Consider the following 24,499-nt stretch of genomic DNA (forward strand, 5'->3'; position numbering starts at 1 on the left):
TCCCCATGTATGTGTGTCCAATGTCATTCTTCATTTCCTCCTCACCCACATCAGGCCCAAGTCCCTGGAGCCACAAAAAGGACTTGGCAATCTCAGTCTGCTCCACTTTGAAGGAAGTGCTTTCTACACTGAAATCTAAAGCACACAGTGGGTTCAGCTCCCTCTCAAGTGTCTTTGGTGAGGGTTGGGGTGGGTGTGAGACCAGTTGCATTCTGACTATTGCAGTAGAGTAAGGATTCACAGTTTGCTTTTGGTGAAGGTGAGCTCCCCAAGAGGCTATCATTGCCAACGTTTTCCCAAGTCACCTTCTAGGAGGTCAACTGACTCCTAGGTGAGTCTTTGGTTACACTGCTTCAGTTTTCTGTGGCTACACTGTCCAAATGGCACCCACTGGTCACACATGGCTATTTGAGATGAACTGATCTTAGAACTAAAATCTGCCTCTTTAGTCACAGCAGGTAAACCAGGAGGCAAACAGCCATCCAGAATCCATAGCCAGAAACACAGCAGATATAGAATATTTCTATCATCTAGAAATTTCTCCTGGACAGCAGTGGTCTAGGTTCTTGGTGTCTGGTTTTTCCTTCAGGGAGAATTATTTGCCGTACTAATATCAAAAGGTTTATTTTTAAAGCAACTTTACCAAAATATGACTTACTCACCCCCAAATTAATCCAGTTTAAGTCTACAATGTAATGGTTCCCCATAAATCTATCCGAGTTCGATGGTAGACCACGGAACAAAAGAAAGACAGTTTATGCAGTTATGTAAAATGGTATGCATCAATATTGACCACTGCATAATTATACTGTACTACTTTTGATTTCTTCAAAATTCAGGCCTTTTATTGATAGTTTTATAAAAATACATTATCCTAGAGTTGAGAAAATATTATACAATATTTCATCTGTGCTTTTTATTTCATTGAGACTTTAATATTTTTGCATCTTTTGCTAGTATTGTTAGATTCTTTATAAGAGATTTATTTTGTGGATTTTTTTGCCGATCTGGTCACTATTTGATGCCATTTCAATGTTCTCAGGATTTTGATGACAATAATACCACAATGATAAAGTGATACTCATTTTCTTGAGCCATTTACATATGTATATACACACATATGGGAAGTTATGTATACATATTTCTATGCTATACTGTGTAGAATACAATTCTATTATACGTCAACATATACAGTTTGCTCAATATGATTTCTGTGACTGTTATCAGTCATAGGGAAATATTAAGAGCCTGAATAAACATGGACAATATTTGCAGAATGCACATAAAATTGAAGATGGTATATAAGCAAAAATGTGAAGTATATCACTTAGAGCTTTCATATCGAATGCACTTTAAAATTTTCAATAGATTAAAAAAATTTAAATCATCTTTACCCAGTTTCATTTTTTTTTCACAATGTATCTCCTGGATGATTTGAATTATATATGCTGCTCAAGATCCTTTTAACAACAGTAACCTAATGCCTTAAATGTTTTTCTGATATTTCTATTCACTTGATCACTGTTCAATAATTGTACCAAGTTGATAGCTGTAATTTTTTATCAATTTAAGAATGTAAATTTCATGTGTGTGTATACACTTTTGATCCTAACTCTTTGGAGGCATAAGCAGGTGGATTTCTTTTTTGAGTCAACCTGGTCTACATAGGAAAACCCTATCTTAAAAAAATCAATCAATGAATAAGCAAATAAAAGAAGAATTTAAAACACTTGAAATTAATATGAACACAACCACATCTTTAATAACAATTGATTTTTTATTGCAGATAATTCATATAATCCAAAATGTTATATAGTGTCATATGGGAACTCAATTTCATCATAAAATAAACCTGCTTTTCTCTTTTCATTGGTTGCTCTTAGTTAACATTTTCATACACATATATAATTTATCCTGATTATTCTCTCCCCCACATCGTCTCATCCCCTCCCCTATGACTTAAACTTATACAGTCTTCTAAATTTAGGCTTTCCAAATTCAGGATTTCTCTTTTATTTATTATACATTCCTTTACTTTTCCATCTACAGTTTATGATATCTTAATAAGAAACCCATTCTATCATTAGCATTATCTCAGTGTTTGGTAGGAGACATTCACATTCTTCAGTAGCTTGTCATCAGTGCAGGAAATGACATCGAGGTCTCTCTCTGTCTCTGTCTCCCTCTCTGTCTCTCTGTCTCTTCTGTCTCTCTGTCTCTCCGTCTCTCTCTGTCTCTCTGTCTCTCTGTCTCTCTCTCCATCCCCTCCCCAGTTGTTTTGTTTTCTAATACAAGGTCTCACACTTTAGTCTAGCCTTGAACTCAAGGCAATCCACCTACCTCAGCCTTGTGAGTGTTGGGATTCCAGGCATACACCAGTGAATTCACTTGCCCAGTGAATTTTGTGACTCTCGTACATCCCTTTACCATTTCTGAATTATTTTTAATATTGCTGTGACCTTTTTCTAGCTTCTAGATGTACATACATTAACTTGATTAGAACGTTTTATTTTTAAAGATTTATTTATTTATGTACATGAGCACTCTGTTTGCGAGTGTGCCTGCCTGTCAGAAGAGAGCTTCAGACAGAAGAGGGCATTGGGTCCCACTACAAATAGTTGTGGGTCACCATGTGGTTGCTGGGAATTGAACTTGGGAGCAATGGAGAAGCAGCGCTCTTAACCACCAAGCCATCTCTCCAGCCTGATAAAAAAGATTTTAAATTTCATTCTTTTAGTGTTTGTTTGCAATCTTTCTTCTTGAGAACACTGTAATGGAATGTCCAAATGGTAATTAGTGGCGGTTGGTAGAAGGAGCCATATGTGTGATGCTGCCATATGTGTGAGGGGCTGGCAACAAGGTGCAGAGCCAAGACCATGGCCCGGTGCCCTGAGGCTCGCCTGCTGGATGTGGGCTCACAGCCAGGTCAGGATGCCTTCAGGTGAGGACAGCAGGTGGTGGCTTGCGCCCTGCTGAGCCGGCCTAGGAGAGTGGCAACCACAATCGCCATGCCCAAGCCTCCAGCCTGGGGCAGCTGGAAGATCTGGAGGCTTTGGCCGCGGTTAGGTCACTGTGGGCCTGGGGGCCTCAGAAGCAGCCCTGGGCCTCCTCAGAGCCCTGAGAGGGACTGACAGGCCTGGGAGCAGCCAGGAGCTCCGCAACAGGCGCCTCCGCGTGTCGCACTTCCGCGTGTTGCCTGCACCACGGAGTCGGCACACGTGTCCTTCCCACCCCGCCGTTCGACCGCGCCCGAGCCGGGCCTCAGGGCACGCGGAGCTCGTGGGTGAGCGCGGGGCCTGAGGGGACGGGGCGCCCGCGTTATATTTGGCGCCCGCAGCAGCGCGTGTGCCTGGGCGAGTTTTCCTTCCGCGGGTGCCGGCAGCCGGGGCGCCGCCGCCCAAGCTGACTCCTCTGTCTCCCTCTCGGACCCCGGCAGGGCCCAGAGGTGATTCTGCCTGCACGATGTCCTCCTTCCTGGAGGCGAGCTCTTCCCAGGCGCCACGTCGCAAACAAAAAGAGAGAGAAAAAAAGAAAAGAAAAAGCAGAAGAAGAGACCAGGGAAGCCGGCCTTAGCGGCCTTGGGGTCACCTCGGCCACGGGAGGGCGCGCTATGACAGCGGCGGGGTTTCCAACGGAGACTGCAGCCTCTCAGTGTCCAGGAACGAAGCCCAGGCCAGCCCTGCCAGGGGACCTCGAGGCGTGGAGCTCGCGCTGACCCTAGCCCGACCTCCGGTCTGGTCCCCAGGGACAGCAAGCAGCAAGCAGGGCGGGCTGCACCGCCAGAGCAACAGAATCAAGGTAGGTAGGAGACCCGCATCTGTCCTTGGCTGGTTCTGGCCCCGCCCCGTCCCCTCCCCTCCCTCCCCTTCCCCCTGTCCTAGGAGAGCAGTGGCAGAAGGAGGCAATGCAAAGTGAGCCCGTTGGGTAGGGGGAGGGAGGGTTCAGGGATGTATGGAGAGCTGAAGTAGGGATTGGAAAGCCCAAGGCATTGGGAAAGAATGGAGAGGTAATCTGGAGTGTGCTGTTAATGGACGGGGATCCTGGGAAAATATTTTCTTAAAACCTCAGGCAATGAATGTATTATTTAATAGATTTCTTCTGATCTACTTTGAAATTGGTTGCCCCTTGCAAGAGATTGTATTTGGAGGATGTAAAATACCCTCCTTCAATTACTCGGAGAAAGGGAACATAAACACAGATTTCCTCTTTTTTAGCCTCCAAAGCTCTGAGAGATTACAGTTCTGCATAATTTAATTCTTTCCTGCCTGCTATGAGCAGACCTCCAGATCAGTAAGTTCCTTTGGAATGGTTTTGCTTGTTTTTGTTTATTTTCCATGGTGCTGATTAGAAAGCCATGAATTGTTTTGTGAATTTTAAATTTCAAGAGGTGACACCCAGAGTTTATGGTGGTTTCCTTCACACATTGCAGTGTAGTTGCAGCATAAAAAAAAATACTTCTTGTGACAAGAAGTGGAAAAAGAAAGTTGATGAGCTAAGAAAAGTAGAGCCTTGAGCCAGATCAGCCCTTTGGCTTCCTCAAATATGGAGCAAGCATGGAATGTGGCTTTTTCAGAATCGAGGAGGTTTTTAGGATTGGGCAGTGAATGCTGTCTGGGGCTAACCCGTCCCTTTTGTGGCTGACAACCCTTAGGAGAAGGTCAGTATGTGCCAACAGCACAGAGTGGGCACTGGTGGTGTTTGAACTCAGAAGTGCTCAGGAACTGTGAAAGTTTCTCTGTTATCACCCTGGAGCCATCTAGTGAAAAAGACCACTGTGATGCTGTGTAAGAGGCCATTGTGAGGGCTGCAGAGATGGCTCAGTGGGTAAGAGCACCAAGTGTTCTTCCAGAGGTCCTGAGTTCAAATGCCAGCAACCACATGATGGCTCACAACCATCTGTAATGAGTACTGATGCCCTCTTCTGGTGTGTCTGAAGACAGCTGCATTGTCTCACATATAAATAAATAAATCTTACAAAAGATTGTCATCTACTGCAGTTTCTATGTGGACAGGGCTTAAAGATCAAGTACATTGCCTGTCTTTAAAGATCAAGTGTATCACCTAACTTTTAAACCAAGAAATGTAGTGTCTTTTTTGCTGCTTCTGTACCTTTTAGTGATGTATCTTTTCTCCTATTACGTCGTTTGTTTCCGTGATAGTTGTTTTCAAGTGTATATGATTATCAATCCTATTTGCAGAGCTATTCAATATTTCTGTTTTCATTGGTTAAATATTTGTGGTGAATTTACATTGTTATATCAGTAAAATGCTATGTGAAAATTTTAGAGAATATACCGGTTTGGGTAATTGTAATAACCTTTCCCCTTAGTGGTGGCCTGTTTACACATTGAAAAGACTGGAATGTATTACCATCCATAGCAGGATTGATAGGGAAGCACAATGGACAGCGACAGTGTTGTTCCCTTTGACAGTTGTGGGAGCAAAGAATGAAGTGTGAGTTGCCTCTTTGTGACTTACAAAATTGAGACTGAGTATCATTACTGTAGAAGCCCATGGAAAAAATGATGAAGTTTTCAGAAATCACCAGTTAAAGAAATGGTGATATTGCTTATATTGAATTCTGAGTTTCAAAGTTATGTTTCATTTCTCTTTATTCCATAATGAAGCTTTTTATTAATTTTTTTATTCACCATTACACCCTTAGATGCACAGGGCTAGGATTGTAGTAGGTGCTCAATAAATCTCTGACCATCAGGGCAGAGGAATGATAAGAAAGGATGTATTTTCTGTAAGTTCTGTTACTTTCGGGAACAAGTGGTTTTCGGCTTACCATTCATAGCTTGGTATCTTGTCCCACATACGACAACTTGACAGAACCCCCTTTCTGGCCATTATGTTGAACTTATTTTTCTCTTAATCATTCTTGAAAATCATGGAAGTAGTGTGGAAACTTGATTGTACCTGCAGTATAGCAAAAGAGGACAGTCTAGATAGATAAGCAGTTAAGTTTCTCCATGAGGTGATGTCTTAAAACATCTAGACTTTAGGAATTTAGTGTTGTGTTTTCTAAAGATACATCGTACAGTACACAGATAACATCGTAATAGAATAAAGGAGTCTTTTGATTTAGCCCCAAATTCCATAAAGCAATGACTACTGTACAGTTCTCTTGGCCATATGAATAGCGGAAATTATATTTCAGTTTTTTAAAGAAACAATGAAACTACTTAATCTTAAGCAAAGCCAATGGGAAAAGTTTTGCTGTGGTGTTTCTCTTTGGTTTCTTGTGCTCTTTCTAGAGGACGACTTTAAGAAGTCAGGGCGGTCAGGTGGTCAGCGTGGTCAGGCAGTCATGAGTAGATGGTTAAGCAATGTGCTAGGGCCCCATATGCCAGTGAGCCAGGCTGAAGAGCAGAGGCTAGCCAGTGAGCCTGACTGAAGAGCAGAGGCTAGCCAGTGAGCCTGACTGAAGAGCAGAGGCTAGCCAGTGAGCCTGACTGAAGAGCAGAGGCTAGCCAGTGAGCCTGACTGAAGAGTAGAAGCTAGCCAGTGAGCCTGACTGAAGAGCAGAGGCTAGCCAGTGATCCAGGCTGAAGGCTGAAGAGCAGTGATTTTAACCTTTATTTCTAAGTTCTTCAGTTTTCTTAAAAGTTTCTACAAAGTTTTGCCTCCATAAAGTTTGGCTTAAAAGGTTCTCCTTGCTCTCTTCTTCTGATCTCCTTTCCTCTTGCTCTATGTCACAATAATTTCCTTACTCTCAATGCCTTACTCTCAACGCTATGCTTTACTTCTAAGTTCTTCTTGAGTTCTGTTCTGTTCTGTTCTGTTCAGTTCTGTCTAAAAAGCTTTCTCTCTCTTTGTCCTCAGCATTTGTATATCTTTCTGAACACAGCATCACATGGTGAAAAGTTCACCACAAGTTTGCACAGGAATTCAAATCATTAGTTGGATAATCAGTTTATGACAGAGAATGTTTACATGCATATCCATGAAGAGTAATCATCAGGATAAACTATCACCAGCTGTCACTAGCTCTGCACATTCATAGAGAGTTAAAAGCTGTAATTTTTATGAGAAAAGAATAAGTGAAATTACCTATAGGCAAATCCAGTCAATTATATATGTTCAGTCCTTGCATCTATAGTAAATCATCAGTTCTCTTTTTATGAACTTTGGTTAATTGGTTTACACCCTCTTAGGATGGGCTCTAATTTGTAGATGCCTGCTTGGTATTGCAGAAGCAATTCACTCATGACACTTTAAGAATAGAAGAGATTTCAATGCAATTTTGATTACCAGATAAAACATAATAGCAGTCCTATTATAAAAGCTTAAAATTACTAATCTAATTTTAGGAATTCTTATAGAACCATCCTTAGGAATTAAGAAATCATCTATTTTTCTACAGATCATCACTCCAAGACAATACATCTTCGTTGCTCTGTGGTGATCTGCTCAAAAGAGTGGGGTAAAGAGCATGACAAATACAGAGGCAGATGCTTGCAGCCAACAATTCAGCTGAGATCAGGGTCCCCAATGGAGAAGTAAGAGAAAGAATTGAGGGAGCTGAAGGGCTGTACAGCCCCATAAGAACAACAGTAAGAAACAACCAGAGCTCCCAGGGCTGAAATCACCATCCAAAGAGTACACATGGACAGACCCATGGCTACAGCTGCATATGTAGAAGAGGATGGCCTTCGTGGGTACAAATGGGAGGAGAAGCCCTTAGACTTGTCAAGGCTTGATGGCCCAGCATAGGGGAAAACAGAACAGGGAGGCAGGCAGGCCTCGGTGTTTGGGTGGGTGTGGTAACACCCTCATAGTAGAAGGGGGAGGTATGTTATAAGGGGTTTTGTGGATGGGATACCAGGAAAAGGGATAACATTTGAAATGTAACAAAAGCCCTCTCTGGGGGATGGACAGCGGCTAAGGTGCTCTGAGCCCCTACTTCCCTGCTGCCTCCCTTTGATCACGACTCTGGTGCCAGATGTCAGCCTGGGACACTCCATGGGCTGCTGCTGGCACTGGTCTTGGCGTTCAGGGCCAAAAGCATGATGAGCAAGGAGCACTTCGTTTGTCCCGATTCAGAGCAGGGCTAGTGGCCACCAGAGAACAAGCACAGCTTCCTGTACGATCATGAGGTCTTCCTGGGCAAGGAGGACTCCAAGACCTATGATAGCTAATCCTGGACGAGAGCAGGAGAGGCTGGGGAAAATTGTTGATCCAATTGACAGTGATGGAGGCGGCCTTGTTACTTCTGAAGACCTGAAAGTTTGGGTCAAACAGGTACAGAAAATATACATCTACCATAATGTGGCTAAACTCTGGAAGAATTATGATAGGGACATAGAGGAAAAGATCCCCTGGTAAGAATACAAGCAGCCACCTATGGCTACTACCTCGGAAACCTTGATGAATTCCAAGATAACTCTGATCATCACAACTTTAAAAAGATTCCTCCAGGGGAATCACTATCCCTGAATTCAAGCAGTATTACAGAGCAATAGTGATAAAAACTGCATGGTATTGGTACAGAGACAGACAGATAGACCAATGGAATAGAATTGAAGACCCAGAAATGAACCCACACACCTATGGTCACTTGATTTTTGACAAAGGAGCCAAAACCATCCAATGGAAAAAAGATAGCATTTTCAGCAAATGGTGCTGGTTCAACTGGAGGTCAACATGTAGAAGAATGCAGATTGATCCATGCTTATCACTCTGTACAAAGCTTAAGTCCAAGTGGATCAAGGACCTCCACATCAAACCTGATACACTCAAACTAATAGAAGAAAAACTAGGGAAGCATCTGGAACACATGGGCACTGGAAAAAATTTCCTGAACAAAACACCAATGGCTTATGCTCTGAGATCAAGAATCGACAAATGGGATCTCATAAAACTGCAAAGTTTCTGTAAGGCAAAGGACACTGTGGTTAGGACAAAACGGCAACCAACAGATTGGGAAAAGATCTTTACCAATCCTACAACAGATAGAGGCCTTATATCCAAAATATACAAAGAACTCAAGAAGTTAGACCGCAGGGAGACAAATAACCCTATTAAAAATGGGGTTCAGAGCTAAACAAAGAATTCACAGCTGAGGAATGCCGAATGGCTGAGAAACACCTAAAGAAATGTTCAACATCTTTAGTCATAAGGGAAATGCAAATCAAAACAACCCTGAGATTTCACCTCACACCAGTGAGAATGGCTAAGATCAAAAACTCAGGTGACAGCAGATGCTGGCGAGGATGTGGAGAAAGAGGAACACTCCTCCATTGTTGGTGGGATTGCAGACTGGTAAAACCATTCTGGAAATCAGTCTGGAGGTTCCTCAGAAAATTGGACATTGAACTGCCTGGGGATCCAGCTATACCTCTCTTGGGCATATACCCAAAAGATGCCCCAACATATAAATAAGACACGTGCTCCACTATGTTCATCGCAGCCTTATTTATAATAGCCAGATGCTGGAAAGAACCCAGATGCCCTTCAACAGAGGAATGGATACAGAAAATGTGGTACATCTATACAATGGAATATTACTCAGCTATCAAAAACAACGGCTTTATGAAATTGGTAGGCAAATGGTTGGAACTGGAAAATATCATCCTGAGTGAGCTAACCCTATCACAGAAAGACATACATGGTATGCACTCACTGATAAGTGGCTATTAGCCCAAATGCTTGAATTACCCTAGATGCCTAGAACAAATGAAACTCAAGACAGATGATCAAAATGTGAATGCTTCACTCCTTCTCTAAAAGGGGAACAAGAATACCCTTGGCAGGGAAGAGAGAGGCAAAGATTAAAACAGAGACTGAAGGAACTCCCATTCAGAGCCTGCCCCACATTTGGTCCATACATATACAGCCACCCAATTATACAAGATGGATGAAGCAAAGAAGTGCAGACCGACAGGAGCCGGATGTAGATCGCTCCTGAGAGACACAGCCAGAATACAGCATATACAGAGGCGAATGCCAGCAGCAAACCACTGAACTGAGAATAGGACCCCCGTTGAAGGAATCAGAGAAAGAACTGGAAGAGCTTGAAGGGGCTCGAGACCCCATATGTACAACAATGCCAAGCAACCAGAGCTTCCAGGGACTAAGCCACTACCTAAAGACTATACATGGACTGACCCTGGATTCTGACCCCATAGGTAGCAATGAATATCCTAGTAAGAGCACCAGTGGAAGGGGAAGCCCTTGGTCCTGCTAAGACTGACCCCCCAGTGAACTAGACTGTTGGGGGGAGGGCAGCAATGGGGGGAGGGTTGGGAGGGGAACACCCATAAGGCAGGGGAGGGGGAGGGGGATGTTTGCCCGGAAACCAAAGAATTATTATTAAGTATTAAATAAATTTAAAAAAAACTGAAAACAACAAAAAATGTAAGTTAAAATTATCCAATAAAAAGATTCAAAGCCAAAAAAAAAAAAAAAAAAAGTTGCCTCCACGAGATGAAATGAGAGGAGGTTTAAGGCCTTGACGGTGACCTGACAGCTACTCAAGACTGGTTCATTGCTTTTCTACACTAAGAGGATTTAAAGCATATGAAGGAGATTGTAGTTCTGGAAACCCTGGAGGATATCGACAAGAACGGGGATGGTTTTGTGGACCAGGATGAGTACATTTTGGACATCTTTTTCCCATGAGGACAATTCCCCTATGACAGACTGGGTTTTGTCTGGGGAGCAGTTCAATGATTTCCTAGATCTGAACAAGGATGGGAAACTGGATTAGGATGAGATTCACCATTGGATCCTCCCTCAGGACTATGACCATGCACAGGCTGAGGCCTGGCATCTGGTATATGAGTCAGACAAAAGCAAGGATGAGATGCTAACCAAGGAGGAGATTCTAGACAACTGGACCATGTTTATGGGAAGCCAAGCCACCCATTATGCGGAAGATCTTACCAAAAATCATGATGAACTTTGAAAGACATTCATCTTCATGTGGCCAATGGTCACAGGCTTCCTGCGGATGTTCTGGGTTATTGCTATATTTGTAAAGTATATAGCAGTTGTGTCCCTAAACAATGAGAAACCTTTCTAAAGCTCAAAAAAATAATATATTGCACCACAAACAATAATAGTTGGAGATTTAAACACCCCACTTTCATCAATGGACAGATCAAGGGAACAGAAATTAAACAGAGACATAGAAAGACTAACAGAAGTTATGAAACAAATGGATTTAACTTATATTTATAGAACATTCCATACTAAAACGAAAGGATATACCTTCTTCTCAGCATCTCATGGAACCTATTCCAAAATTGACCATATAATCAGTCACAAAACAAGCCTCAACAGGTACAGGAAGATAGAAGTAATCCCATGCATCCTATCAAAAAACCACGGACTAAGGCTGCTGATCAATAACAACAAATAGAACAGAAAGCCCACATATACATGGAAGTTGAAGTCAATAACAACTTGTTCATTGGAGACATAAGAAAGAAATTAAAGACTTCTTAGAACTTAATGAAAGTGAAGATACAACATACCCAAACTTATGGGACACAATAAAAGCAGTGCAAAGAGGAAAACTCACAGCTCTGAGTGCCTGCAAAAAGAAACAGGAGAGAGCATCTGTCATCAGCTTGACGGCACACCTAAAAGCTCTAGAAAAAAAATTAAATAAACCCTAGAGGAGTAGAAGGCAGGAAATAATCAAACTCAGGGCTGAAATCAAACAAGAAGAAACAAAACTGAGTATCAAAGGAATCAGCAAACCCAGGAACTGGTTCTTTGAGAAAATCAACAAGATAAATAAACACTTAGCCATACTAACCAGAGGTCACGGAGAGTGTATCCAAATTAATAAAATCAGAAATAAAAGGGAGACATACAACAAAATCTGAAGAAATTAAAAAGATCATCAGATCCTACTACAAAAACATATATTCAACAAAACTGGAAAATGTGAAGGAAATGGACAATTTTCTATACAGATACCAGGTACCACAGTTAAATCAGGAACAAATAAACCATCTAAACAACCCCATAACTCCTAAAGAAATAGAAACTGGTATTAAACATCTCCCATCCAAAAAGAGCCCAGGACCAGATGGATTTAGTGCAGAATTCTATCAGACCTTCATAGAAGACTTCATACCAATACTGCCCAAACTATTCCGCAAAATACAAACAGACAGAGCATTACCAAATTCCTTCTATGAAGCCACAATTACTCTTATACCTAAACCACCCAAAGATACAACAAAGATAAAGAAAATCAGATCAGTTTGCTTTATGAATATTGATGCAAAAATGGTCAATAAAATTCTTGCAAACTGAATCCAAGAACACATCCAAATGATCATCCATCATGATCATGTAGGCCTCATGGCAAGGATGCAGGGATGGTTTAATATACAGAAATCCATCAACGAAATTCACCATATAAACAAACTCAAAGGAAAAAAAAACACATGATCATTTCATTAGATGCTGAGAAATCATTTGACAAAATTCAACACCATTTCATTAATAAAGTCCTGAAAGATCAGGAATTAAAGGCCCATATCTAAATATAGGAAAATACAAAATACATCAAACCAGTAGCTAACATCAAACTAAACTGAGAAAATTGAAGGAATCCCACTAAACCAGGGACTAGACACGGCAGACCACTCTTTCCCTACTTTTTCAATATGGTACTTAAAGTCCTAGCCATAGCAATCAAACAATGAAAGTAGGTCAAAGGGAAAAAATTAGAAGGGATGAAGTCAAAATACTAATATTTGAGGTTGATATGATAGTCTACATAAGCAACGCCAAAATTCCACCAGAGAACTACTTAACCTGATCAACAACTTCAGCAAACTGTCTGAGTATAAAATTAACCCAAACAATTCAGTAGTCTTCCTCTACTCAAAGGGTAAACAGGCTGAGAAAGAAATTAGGGAAATGACAGCCTTCACAATAATCCCAAATATTATAAAATAACTTGCTGTTACTTGAACCAAGCAAGTAAAAAATCTGTATGACAAGAACTTCAAGTCTCTGAAGAAGTTGAAGAAGATCTCAGAAGATGGAAAGATCTCCCATGCTCATAGATTGGCAGGATGAATATGGTAAAAAATGGCTATTTTGCCAAAAGCAATCTACAGATTCAATGCCATCACCATCAATATTCCTACTCAATTCTTTATAAAGGTAGAAAGTGCAATTTGCCATCATTTGGTATACCATAAAACCCAGGATAGCAAAAACTATACTCAACAATAAAAGAACTTCTGGGGGAATCACCATCTCTGACCTCAAGCAGTATTACAGAGCAATAGTTTGTATGGTATTGGCATACAGACAGGCAGATCAGTGGAACATAATTGAAGACACAGAAATGAACCCACACAACTATGGTCATTTGATCTTTGACAAAGGAGTTAAATCATCCAATGGAAGAAACATAGCATTTTTAACAAGTGGTGCTGGTTCAACTGGAGGTAAGCATGTAGAAGAATGTAAGTTGACCCATTCTTATTGCCCTGGACAAAGATCAAGTCCAAGTGGATCAAGGGCCTCCACATCAAACCAGATACACTAAAATTAATTGAAAAAAAGTAGGGAAGAGTCCCGAAGACATAAGAACTAAGGAAAATTTCCTGAACAAAATACCAATAGCTTATGCTTTAAGATCAAGAATCGACAAATGGGCCCTCATAAAACTGAAAAGCTTCTGTAAGGCAAAGGACAGTGTCATTAGGACAAAAACGCAACCTACAGATTGGGAAAAAATCTTGACCAATCCTGCATCTGATAGAGGACTACTATCCAAAGTATACACAAAACACAAGAAGTTAGAGTACAGAGAGCCAAACACCCCTGTTAATATATGGGGTTCGGAGCTGAAGAAAACATTCTCAGCTGAGGAATATCGAACAGCTGAAAAGCACATAAAGAAATGCTCAACATCCTTAGTCATCTGGGAAATGCAAATCAAAACAACCCTAAGAATCCACCTCACACCAGTCAGGATGGCTAAGATCAAAAACAGGTGACAACAGATGCTGGCAAGGATGTGGAGAAAGAGGAACACTCCTCCATTGTTGCTGGGATTGCAAACTGGTACAAGCACTTTGGAAATCAGTCTGAAGGATCCTCAGAAAATTGGACATTCCACTACCTGAGCACACAGCTATACCTGTCCTGGGCATATACTCAATAGATGCTCCAACATACAATAACAAACATGCTGCACTAAGTTCATAGCAGCCTTATTCATAATAGCCAGAAGCTGGAATGAACCCAGATGCCCTTCAACAGACGAATGGATTTGAAAAATGTGGTACATCTACACAATGGAGTACCACTCAGCTATCAAAAACAATGACTACATTCAATTCATAGGCAAATGGAAAGAACTAGAAAATATCATCCACAGTGAGGTAATCCAATCACAGAAAAACACACTTGGTATGCTGTTGGGAGCAATGGCCTTGAAGCCCTCCATTATTGATGTTATTATTATGGTTAGCATTAAGTATGACTGGGTTCATGGAAAATCCACAGATACCTCAGAAGACTAATACAAATGTGGTGGTCAAGATGAATAATCATATGATAACGTGTGATGATAAGATACCCAATGTCATGACCTGTAACCTTTCTGAAAAACCAACAGCCTGCTGACTAATAGATATGACAAACCTGTGACCTTTCTGACATCCTGTCAACATCAGCCGATTCCCTGACCACACGAATATTGTGTCCTTGGCGTGCGTAAATGTTTCTTACTTCACCCCTCTCTCTCTTACCTTTTTATGGTACAAATTCAGCCTTGGGGAAAAATAAAATTGTCGCCTTGATCAGACTCTTGTCTTGGCGTCCTTCTTCGCGTCTCTTGTCCCTCATTCTCTTCCAGGTACTGAGCACCCCTCATTGACAATATGCACTCACTGATAAGTGGATATTGACCAAAACCTCAAATTACCCAAGATGCAATCTACAGATCTCAGGAAACTCAAGAAGAAGGATGACCAAAGTGCAGATGCTCCCACTCCTTCTTAAAATGGGGAACAAAAATATCCATAGGAGGGGATATGGAGGCCAAATCTAAAGCAGAGACTGAAGGAACAGCCATTCAGACCCTGCCCTACATGTGGCCCATATATATACAGCCACCAAAACTAGGTAAGATTGATGAAGCTAAAAAGTGCTTACTGAAAGGGACCGGATATACATCTCCCCTGAGAGACACATCCAGAGCATGTCAAATAAAGAGGTCACTGCTGGCAGTAAACTGCTGAACTGAGAACAGGACGCCCTTTATGGGAATTAAAAGAAGGATTCAAAGAGCTGAAGGGCTTGCAACCCCATAAGAACAGCAATGCCATCCAAATAAACCACTAGCAAAAGACTATATATGGACTGACCCAGGGGTCCAACTGCATATGTAGGAGAGAATAGCCTTGCTGGGGCACCTGTGGAAGTGGAAGCCCTTGTTCTTAACAAGGTTGGACCCTGAGTGCAGGGAAATGTCAGGGAAGGGGTTTCTAAGTGGCATGGATTGGGGGACCATACATATGGGAGAGGGCACGGGAGGGGGGCTCAAGGACCAAAAGCTGGGAAACGGAATAAGTTTTGAATAAAATATATATATATATATATATATTTAAAAAACTAAAATTTTAAAAAATGATAATAATACTAAGAAATAATCTAAAAAAGAAACTGTGAATAAGAAAGAAATTGTAGGATTTGGAAAAAGATGAATGCCAGGTATTTGAAAAACTGTATGACTATGGTAAACACTTTAATATACATGAGAAATTTTTTTACATGTTAATGAACTGCATCTTTTTTTTAAATAGTGAATGGAAATACAGTCCCTTCCTGGGTATGAGGCTAGGTATCCAGATATAGTGGAATTCATTATTTGTTGAGTCCTGAACCTTTGAGTCTGCTTCTAACTCAGCTTATGCCAAGGAAACTAGGCCAAGGTGATATCTAAGCCATTGACCAAACTATCTGGACTACCAATCACAGGTGAAATTCCACCTTGTAAATGGGAGGAGAGGAATAAAAGATATCTTTAAGAATTTAAAAAAGATGAAATGTACCCAAAAAACCCAATAAAAAAAGTTTAAAATAAAAATAACTTAGGAAATACAAAATACTGGGGTGCCATTCCACAATCATGATGTGTTTCTTCTTTGATAGCTTACAGGTTAATTTACTTCTCTATAACTGTTTTCTTATTTCAAAGTAAGTAATGGCATCATCTGTGGAATGATGGTGAGAACAAAAGCTTTGCCGAACTTGAATAATCGATCCCTCCCGAGCATGTGCTTAAAATTCTAATCACAGGGAAATTTCCTGAAGGGATTAAAAAACAAAATCCAGGGTTGGAGAGATGTCTCAGTGGTTAAGAACCTTGACTTCTCTTCCAGAGGTCCTGAGTTCAAATCCCAGCAAACACATAGTGGCTCACAACCATCTGTAATGGGATCTGATACCCTCTTCTGGTGTATCTGATGAAAGCTACAGTGTACTCACATACATGAAATAAACAAATCTTTAAAAAAAATCCAAACATAAAACAGGAACAACAATGATGTAAAAACATTCTGCATGCTGGGTATGAAGGCATGTTGCAACTTTAATCAGCTTTGTAGGTATTTCTAATAAACACACAAAGAAACAAAAATTCTATCACAGTCCTAGCAGTTGCATCCAACAGAGAGAGAGCTGTGAGGTAGTGCGTGCTGCTTCTTTCCCCAGATACCCCTGGGCCTCAGGCCTGCACCCAGTGAGCTGGACCAAGAGCAGCCAGGTTGAAATTCCTGCTGCCATGACAGGATTCTGCAGGAACATTTCCCTTTGACAACAAGGAACCTGTGTGGAGGAGACCTCTTGGTGAGTCCTCAAGGACTCTACATGTCCTATTCTACAGGGAGAAGCCCTGGCAGGTCTTTGAGCAAGGCCAGCCAGTTGTATGGGGAAGTCTCTGGTCATGTGGCAGAGGGTGAGGAATGGCAGAAAGAAGGGCAGCTCCACTGAGAGCAAAGGATAACCCTTCTAGGCCTATGAACTCCTAATTAATTTATCTTTTCACCTGAGCCCTATTCACATTTTCTTACTATCATACAACTGTGATCTTGATGAGCAGCTGGGCTCTTGTTTTCTTAGTCAGTTCTTTGTTGTCACAGATGTATTTAACTTACTCCAGCCCCTGAGACTTATTCATACCTTCTGTATGCAGTAGGACCCTTGGTGGGACTGTCATCTCAAAAATAGAAGGTTCGGTAATCCAAAAGATTGGACTCCAGTTTACCTCAGGCCAGGAAAGAAGTCAGCCACCATTAGTAAAAGAGCAAGGGAAAAATTACATAGGAAAAACAAGTGGCTTAATCAGAAGAAAAGATCCTCAACTTCTAAGGCCCGCATATATGCACCCCTCTCTTCTGAGCTTTGTATAGTGATGTTGTATAACTCCAGATGGTAGTAAAAGGCAGAGTTCTTCCCAGAAAGGTCAGACATGATTTTCACTCTTACATCTCTGAGGTGGGGTGGCATTATAGCACACATTCATGTTGAATTATTATAACACCTATGATAAGAAGACAGAATCCATATATCACAATGCCAAATAGACTACCTCCTGAACGTATGGACCCATTAAAATTGAGGTTCAACCTGAACTCAGGCCATTCCACTCCCTTCCCATCCTCCTGATTCTTATGTTTGCTACAAGTAAAAGATCATGGTGCAGTCCCCAATATTCTCATGCCTAGACTTGTCTGTTCACGAAGAATGATATTGGAGAAGTGATGGCTATATAGTTACAATGTAGTAACACAAGGTCCTGGTTGACATTTGCTCATTGATGTCCAATTTAATTGTCTTGTTATATTTCAGAAAGGGAGGATGTCCTACATAATATATAAAACGAACAGAAATTTATTATTTTATATATGCCCTGTAGTTGATCACTATGTTCCCAAGTAAAAGGAGTTTTTATTGCAAAAAAATAGGACTATAGACCATTGATTTTGTGAAATACATGGATATGTAAATGGAAACAATGTCGGCTTTCAAGGACTGCACAGTAAGCAAATATTTCCAGGTTTTATACACTCAGAGGTATAGAAGGAATATATTGGCCTCCAGAAAAAGGGAAAAGCTTAGGAATGGAAACGTATGTCACATGCATTGTCTCGAGTAGTAGATTTACTTTTAAGAAAAATCTCCCTCCTCCTTGGCCCCTAGAGATTTGGGTGCTAAGAAAAATCTGTTCTCCAATTCAGGGTTGTAAGCAACCCTCCCCAGCAAAAGCATTGTTGACTTCTAATGAAGCAGGAAGACATATCTAGCTTTGAAATAGAGGTTGCCAAATGGTATTCCCAGTGACACATGAGAGACTGGAGGAAAGGGTCCCCACTGAAATTCATCAGTGTGGGGAGAGCTGGTTAGTAGGTAGGCCATAGAATTTTCCAGTGACATCATCAGTAAGCCCTTCACTAGACAATCTATTGTATCTAAGAGATCCCTAGAATCTTCAGTGATGTCACCAGTGTTGTGGTGACACCAGCTGCCTTTGGGATATTACTTCAGTTCCCTTTGGGTTCACAAGCAGGCATGTTTCGCCAGCTACTCAGGCTATTTCGGAAGGAAAGGGGAGATCAAGGAGAGACCACACCAGGTCAGAGGGAAGCTGACCCCCTCTCTAGTGAAACAGGAAGGAGGAAATCATTCTGCGGAAGGCTTGGTGAGTCCTGGGCAGAGTTGGGGAACATCCTCAAGGAGGTAGGTTTGAGATGTGCCTTCTAAGACTAGGCCTTACAAGCAGGAGCCTTGGGATTTTTCAAAGGCAAACCAAGAGTCAGGAGTTCCTGATCTTTAATTTGAGAGAAAGCCATAAAGTTGTAAGACTTCAGTGTCTTTTCTTGAAGCTTTTTAACTGTGAGTGTCAATGATTGGCAGGAGGAGGCACTGTGAGATTAACAATGTGACGATCCATGGTTGGGAGTTGAAGCACTTCATCCTCTAGATTACTGTAGGTTACATAAGTGTCTGATGGCGAGAACAAGGAAGGATGCACACCTAGTCATGAATTGAGTTCTCAGACACTTTGGGCAGGACCACACTTGGTTAGAGCTTGATGGTGCTAAGCATTATGAAGTCATGATGAACTCCAGGATTATCTGCACCACATCTGATATGAGATAACAATGTCACAGATGTTTATGTCTCAGTCAGATTATAACTTTCAGTGCCGGGGGTTGTGTGACAGTGAGTGTGGCACGTGTATGGCATTAGAGGTTGGGAACAGGGACATAGCTTAAGAATCAACCTTTAAGAAAGCTTTTCTGCTCTTTCATGGATTCACCCAGTCTCTACCATTTCCCCTTCCTCAACCTCCTTTTTGGATTCAGAATGATCTATTCTGCCCATTGGTTCAAATATGCAAATTCACTTGGGTTTATCTGTCTACAGGTTTTGGTAGGAAGGCATCATCCCAAAATGTCATCAGTAAGCAAGAGGAGTGTCTAAAGGAACTGGAGGAACTCAAATTTGAAATCCAGAAGTGTCAATTCGAGAGGGATGAACTTTATCAAATCCTGGATCTTTATATCTATGATGAGTGGGACCACAGGTAGTCATTATGCCCAGTAACCTGTTCACTGTCTTTCGCTCTCTCTCTACTACCTCAAGATTTACTCATAGCACGAGAAAGTCTCATCCTGGATTTTAAGGAGATTTGGCAGGCATTTGCTTGTGAGATAAGCTAGGTGCTGTGTGTTTAGGGTCAACCTCTTTTGTACTTGACCCTGAGCCTCTTGGATTAGCATTGGTTCTGTCAACAGCTAGAAGGACCTTGTCACGCTTTCTGCAACTGTGTGTGTGTGAATGAAATGCCTGCACGTCATCACTCCTCTGAATTTGTTCATTATACACTGATTCTATGGCACCTTCAAGGATGTAGTTGGCATTCTAAATGTGTTTGGATATGGGTTGCTGTGTATGTATGTTGAAGTATATGTGGTGTTTTACTCAGGATCAGGAGGTCTGGGACCTTTGATGGGGTCTGAGGATTTGTTTGATCAACACTTTGCAGGTCATGATAGTGATGAGTACATGGAGGCCTACACTGATCAAAAGAGCACTTTGCTCCTTCTGTATGCCTTGGTGGCATCCAGGACTCTCCCGAGGGGAGGAGGTGCTATAAATCCTCTTCCCTGTCAAACTTAGTTATGCCCTCTGGGAATTCATGTAATGATAGAAACCAAGGATTGAGTATACCTGCTTTCAAAACAAGAGAAATGTCATCACAGCTTTCTCTTGGGCCCAAAGCTGTGGCACAGACTGGAGGAATCTTCTTCCTGAACTAGTCAATTCCATCATGCTCACCTTGCCAGCTCTTGAAGGTCAGGTCCCTCCAACTGGTACCATGGCTCTGTTGTCCTGTTCCCGGGATAATAAACTTAACCAGTACAAATACTTTGAAGGAGCAAGTATGTGGTACATACTGAGTTTAAGTAATAGAACAGTCTGTTTTTACCTAATTTGTTTCACCTGCTTTGATCTTTAGTTTTCTATTTTTTTAGCTATCCAGGGATTGTTTATTGTGACCTAGAAATGGTCACTGTGGTCTTGACCATTGTTATTCCCAAACAGGCAGCTCTCAGGCTCTGCCCACTCCTATATAGTGAGTCTTTGCAGAACCATATCTCTCAGGATTCCAAGGAGTCCTTATTTCAAAACAAATGTTTGCTTATTTACAGAGAAATATTTTCTGTGGATTGAGTCTCACTGTTGGGTTTTGGTCTCGTTTTTTACTTTGCCACTTTCTTCCCTTCCACCATTCCTTGAATTTGAAATTTTTTATTATATATTTTTATTTACATTTCACCTAATTCTGAAATCGTGAGTTCAAAACATTATTTGTTCCTTTGGCCATGACCTAACCCAGGCTGCATGTCGAATAGCCAGTCCTTCAATCCGAACATGAGATGAGAATGATGGCTATGCAAATGATGACCAACTCAATAAGTGATGCCATGGAGAGGTACAAGGAGCTCATACAAGTGAACAGTTCCTACCGGTGAGTCGCTGACAGAGATGAGAACCCAGCACTAGGCAGGGAATGCTTCTGTCCTGTATGACTTTGAACAAAAGAAAGGGCTCTGGTTCTGTAGTGTCTGACTCTTAACAAGAAGGCTGCCTCCTGGCAAGGGTCTTAGATTTGTAGCTCTTGGACTCAGTTGTCGTACATGTGAGGTGTGTAGAAGACCCTCCAATTGTTATTTTCCCAGTTAAAGTTCCTCTAGATAGAAAAGGTTTGCACCATGATGGGAATAGCAATCAACTCTGAATCTCTAGGACTCTGACAGGAGATTTAAAGATCTGTGATCCATGAGAAACACATGGAAAGAGTCTATAGCTATTGGGTCTTCAACTACCCCTCAGAGGGGCTTTCCCCACAACGTGAAGATGGTTTCACCATACCATGGACATACGAGCTCCCTTATGGACCATCTCTTCTTCCTTGATTTATATAAACCGTCTTAGGGTCAGGGTTTTCAGAAGTACTTTGATTCATGTGGAATGTGGATTCTGGATTTGACCTCCTCTAATTGGTGCTAACTTGAATAGTGTGGCTCTATTCTGGTGATTTCTGAGGATGAGGACCCTTGAAGGGATGATTGTACTTGCAGGAGTGACAGGCAAATAGAAGCTGGCTGGGATTTACCATTTTTTGTTTGTGGTTCAGCATCAGGCTGTCCCAGCTCCTGCGTGAACAAGCTCAATTGGAGAACAATATACAGATTTTGCTGAATGAGAAGAGAGAACTGCTGGTGGAGCAGACTGAACTGCCAGCATCTTCTGTGGAGACAAAGAGGTTCTGAGAAGAGGCTGGAATGAACATCTGTGACCCCAGAGCCAAGCAACTACAGGTAGGGTTAGGTCTCAGGGTCAGGTTGTCCTCATGTCTTACCATAATCATAGACAAACCAATGTAACTGTCTATTGACTGATCCATGTCCTGACCTAGGTCTCATCCAAGTATTCATTCATGTGATGGTTTACAAGGCTTTCTGTGGAGATAGCCCCTTTTCAAGAAACTGCATGTTTGGAAAGCAAATGCTCCTGCTCTTCGAGAATCTGCATTTCATTAAGGGAGATAGGATGATCACACATCACAGCACTACATGCCATTATGTATGGAGGGTGCTATGTGGGAGCCCCTCTTTAGACCAGAACAGGGCTTTGAGGGATGAAGGAAAAGCCTGGAGCTCATTTTCTTTAAAGGGATCGTGTGAGACTCAGGAAGTAAGTATTTTTCAAGGAGGAGAGCCTGGTGGAAATGCCAAAGAAATGGTTCTCATTGTCATTTGTGGTGGCTTTTGTTCTTCCTCCCCTCATGTCCCTGTATATGAAGATGGTGACTTCATGCTTCATAGATCTTGGGTAACTACAGAGCCTGTGTATCAGTATGTCAGTCCTGTCTTATTTGAGTGCCCCTGAGAGTTCATAACTGGGCCTTACAACCTGAAGCTGGTTAGAAGAGCAAGGATGTGGAAAAGGTTTCTCAAAGGCTGAGGGTAGGCATGAGAGATTTGAGACTTCAAGAACAAAGTTATCCGTATGTACCCCCAATTCTCACCAAGAAAGGTGCATTGCTGTGCTGACCTGCATCTTAGGGAGCATGCGGGGAGGCCAGTTCATGACATGCAGTTTTGTCCAGTCATTATCTAACTTAGTCCTTTAAGCCTAGGTCTCTCAACAAACATGAAGCTTCCTGTTTTGTGATGGCCAGCAGTCTTTGCATCATTCGTCCAGTTCCAAGTGGAGCCCCCTCTCTTATTTGTCTCAACACATTCTTAAACCATTCAGCTATTTTAAAAATAAGGATTAGATTTCTTCACTTTACCTGAACAGAGTTATCCCCCGGGAAGATTCTGGATTGTCTTATTGGCTTCACCATGATCTTGCATTGAATCCTAGAGTGCAACCCTCTGCTGACATTGCTTTGCTGACTATATCATGGGCACTGCATTCTTTCAGGATAGATTCCCTCTCAATATTGTACACAGTACTGCATTTCAGAAAATTCACTGTATGTTATTTATTTAGCCTTATTCTGACTGACATTGAGGTTGTTTTTATATCACAGGAACTCTGATGTGATCAAATGTTCCTCGGAAGTGACCATGAGTTACTGTCTTCTCTGGTGCTTCCAAAGTGTTCTATGAAGGAAACAGTGTAGTTTTAGTGAGGGGCCTATGATGAGTCAGCATAGAGCTTGATGGAGTCTTTTCCTAGAAATTTCTCTCTTGGGGATTTGATGTTGTGTTGTTTAGGCTATCTGTGCAGAACATGTAACTTACTTGTCGGACCAGCAAGTATCTGCATAGAAAGGTTTCCTGAAGTGGAAATGAGTACAGGTCAGGGCAGCACATATTGCTTGAGTCTAAGAGACTTGTACACAGCATTGTTCCCACTAATTCCTCACTCAACAGGAAATGTGCTGCATAAGAGCAAAGTTTTCATTTGTGCATGTGAGTGTGTATCTGTGTGTGTGTGTGTGTGTGTGTGTGTGTGTGGTGTGTGTGTGGGTATATGTGTGTGTGTGTGTTTGCAGTAGTGAACGTGTGTTTCCCTCTATTTCCAAGTTTCATGAGAAAAGTACTCTAAGCGTTCACTTTACATCCATGAAACATGAAATAGAGCTGCCCAGTCATTTGGCATCTCCATCTAGCTCTGTAGAGCAAAAGGACACTTAAATTACTAATTTATTTTTTCCAAAAATTTCAGAACACAATTATCTTGTGAAGTCTGGGGGAGGAGTGGAAATATGTTCAAGTGAGTCATGTTTCACAGGGGTAACAAATGTTACAGGCCTAGAGCTTGCAGGTCCCTTTTTGTTATGGTGTAGAAGCAGGACAATAAAATCCTTTAGAAATGCAACCCCCAAAACGAGGACACAAAAACACCTGTAAAGTTAGATTTTCAAGTGATTAGGGGCAAAACTACTGATCTGCACTGAAATCCTTTGGAGCACATCAAAGGAATGGAGTACTGGGAGGTAAGGGCAAGGCTTCTCTAGAAAAATCCATGAGTTTATTCTGCTTCTCTGTTCTTTGTGAATTGTGAAAGCCCACTGGAAGGTTATGTCACTCACTATGTCTTCTCGAAGATTGCTTTCCACATTGCCTGCTACCATTTCTTTCGAGCTACCTTGGCACACTACAACTTCCCCTGGGAGTTTGGCTTGGATTTTATTCATTGAGAATTTGAGTTGCTTGGAATTGTATCGTCATCCAGAAAATGTCCCATAGCTATGCTGTGGTGCAAGAACAGGGCAGTTTCAGGAACCTCTTTGGGTGCACAGATAATCCAAAGCGCTCCTCTATGTTATCTGTTTAGCATTCTGCAAGTGCTGTCAATCAACATCATTTTCTCTCAGTTAATTTCAGCCTCAATGGGTTAGGAGAAATGATGAGCTTCAAATGGGTCTGACAGTGTAAGAACAGGTAGCCCTATGAGAAGCCATGTTCAGAAAGTGGAACAG

General features: G+C 41.6%; 2 protein-coding genes across 3 annotated transcripts in view; both read left to right on the plus strand.

Moving 5' to 3' along the window:
* Nucleotides 1–3,382: 3,382 nt before the first annotated feature.
* The window catches only part of LOC134480540 (uncharacterized), a 95,014-nt gene continuing 73,897 nt past the window's right edge, over nucleotides 3,383–24,499 (plus strand). The window contains exon 1 of the mRNA XM_063268084.1: nucleotides 3,383–3,798. The gene's annotated coding sequence lies outside the window, so the exon portion shown is untranslated. The remainder of the gene's footprint in view (nucleotides 3,799–24,499) is intronic.
* Nucleotides 16,205–24,499, plus strand: part of LOC134480544 (uncharacterized) — a 49,531-nt gene continuing 41,236 nt past the window's right edge. The window contains exons 1-2 of one of the 2 annotated variants that reach the window (XM_063268097.1): nucleotides 16,205–18,691; nucleotides 19,420–19,579. In XM_063268097.1, coding sequence (XP_063124167.1) covers nucleotides 18,562–18,691; nucleotides 19,420–19,579 — 290 coding nt within the window. In that variant the 5' untranslated portion in view covers nucleotides 16,205–18,561. Of the gene's footprint in view, nucleotides 18,692–19,419; nucleotides 19,580–20,896; nucleotides 21,029–24,499 lie in introns of those variants that run through there. The other variant, XM_063268098.1, reaches the window with a different exon arrangement.

Source organism: Rattus norvegicus, chromosome 9 (assembly GCF_036323735.1).
Source record: "Rattus norvegicus strain BN/NHsdMcwi chromosome 9, GRCr8, whole genome shotgun sequence".
In the NCBI taxonomy this organism is placed as follows: Eukaryota; Metazoa; Chordata; class Mammalia; order Rodentia; family Muridae; genus Rattus; species Rattus norvegicus.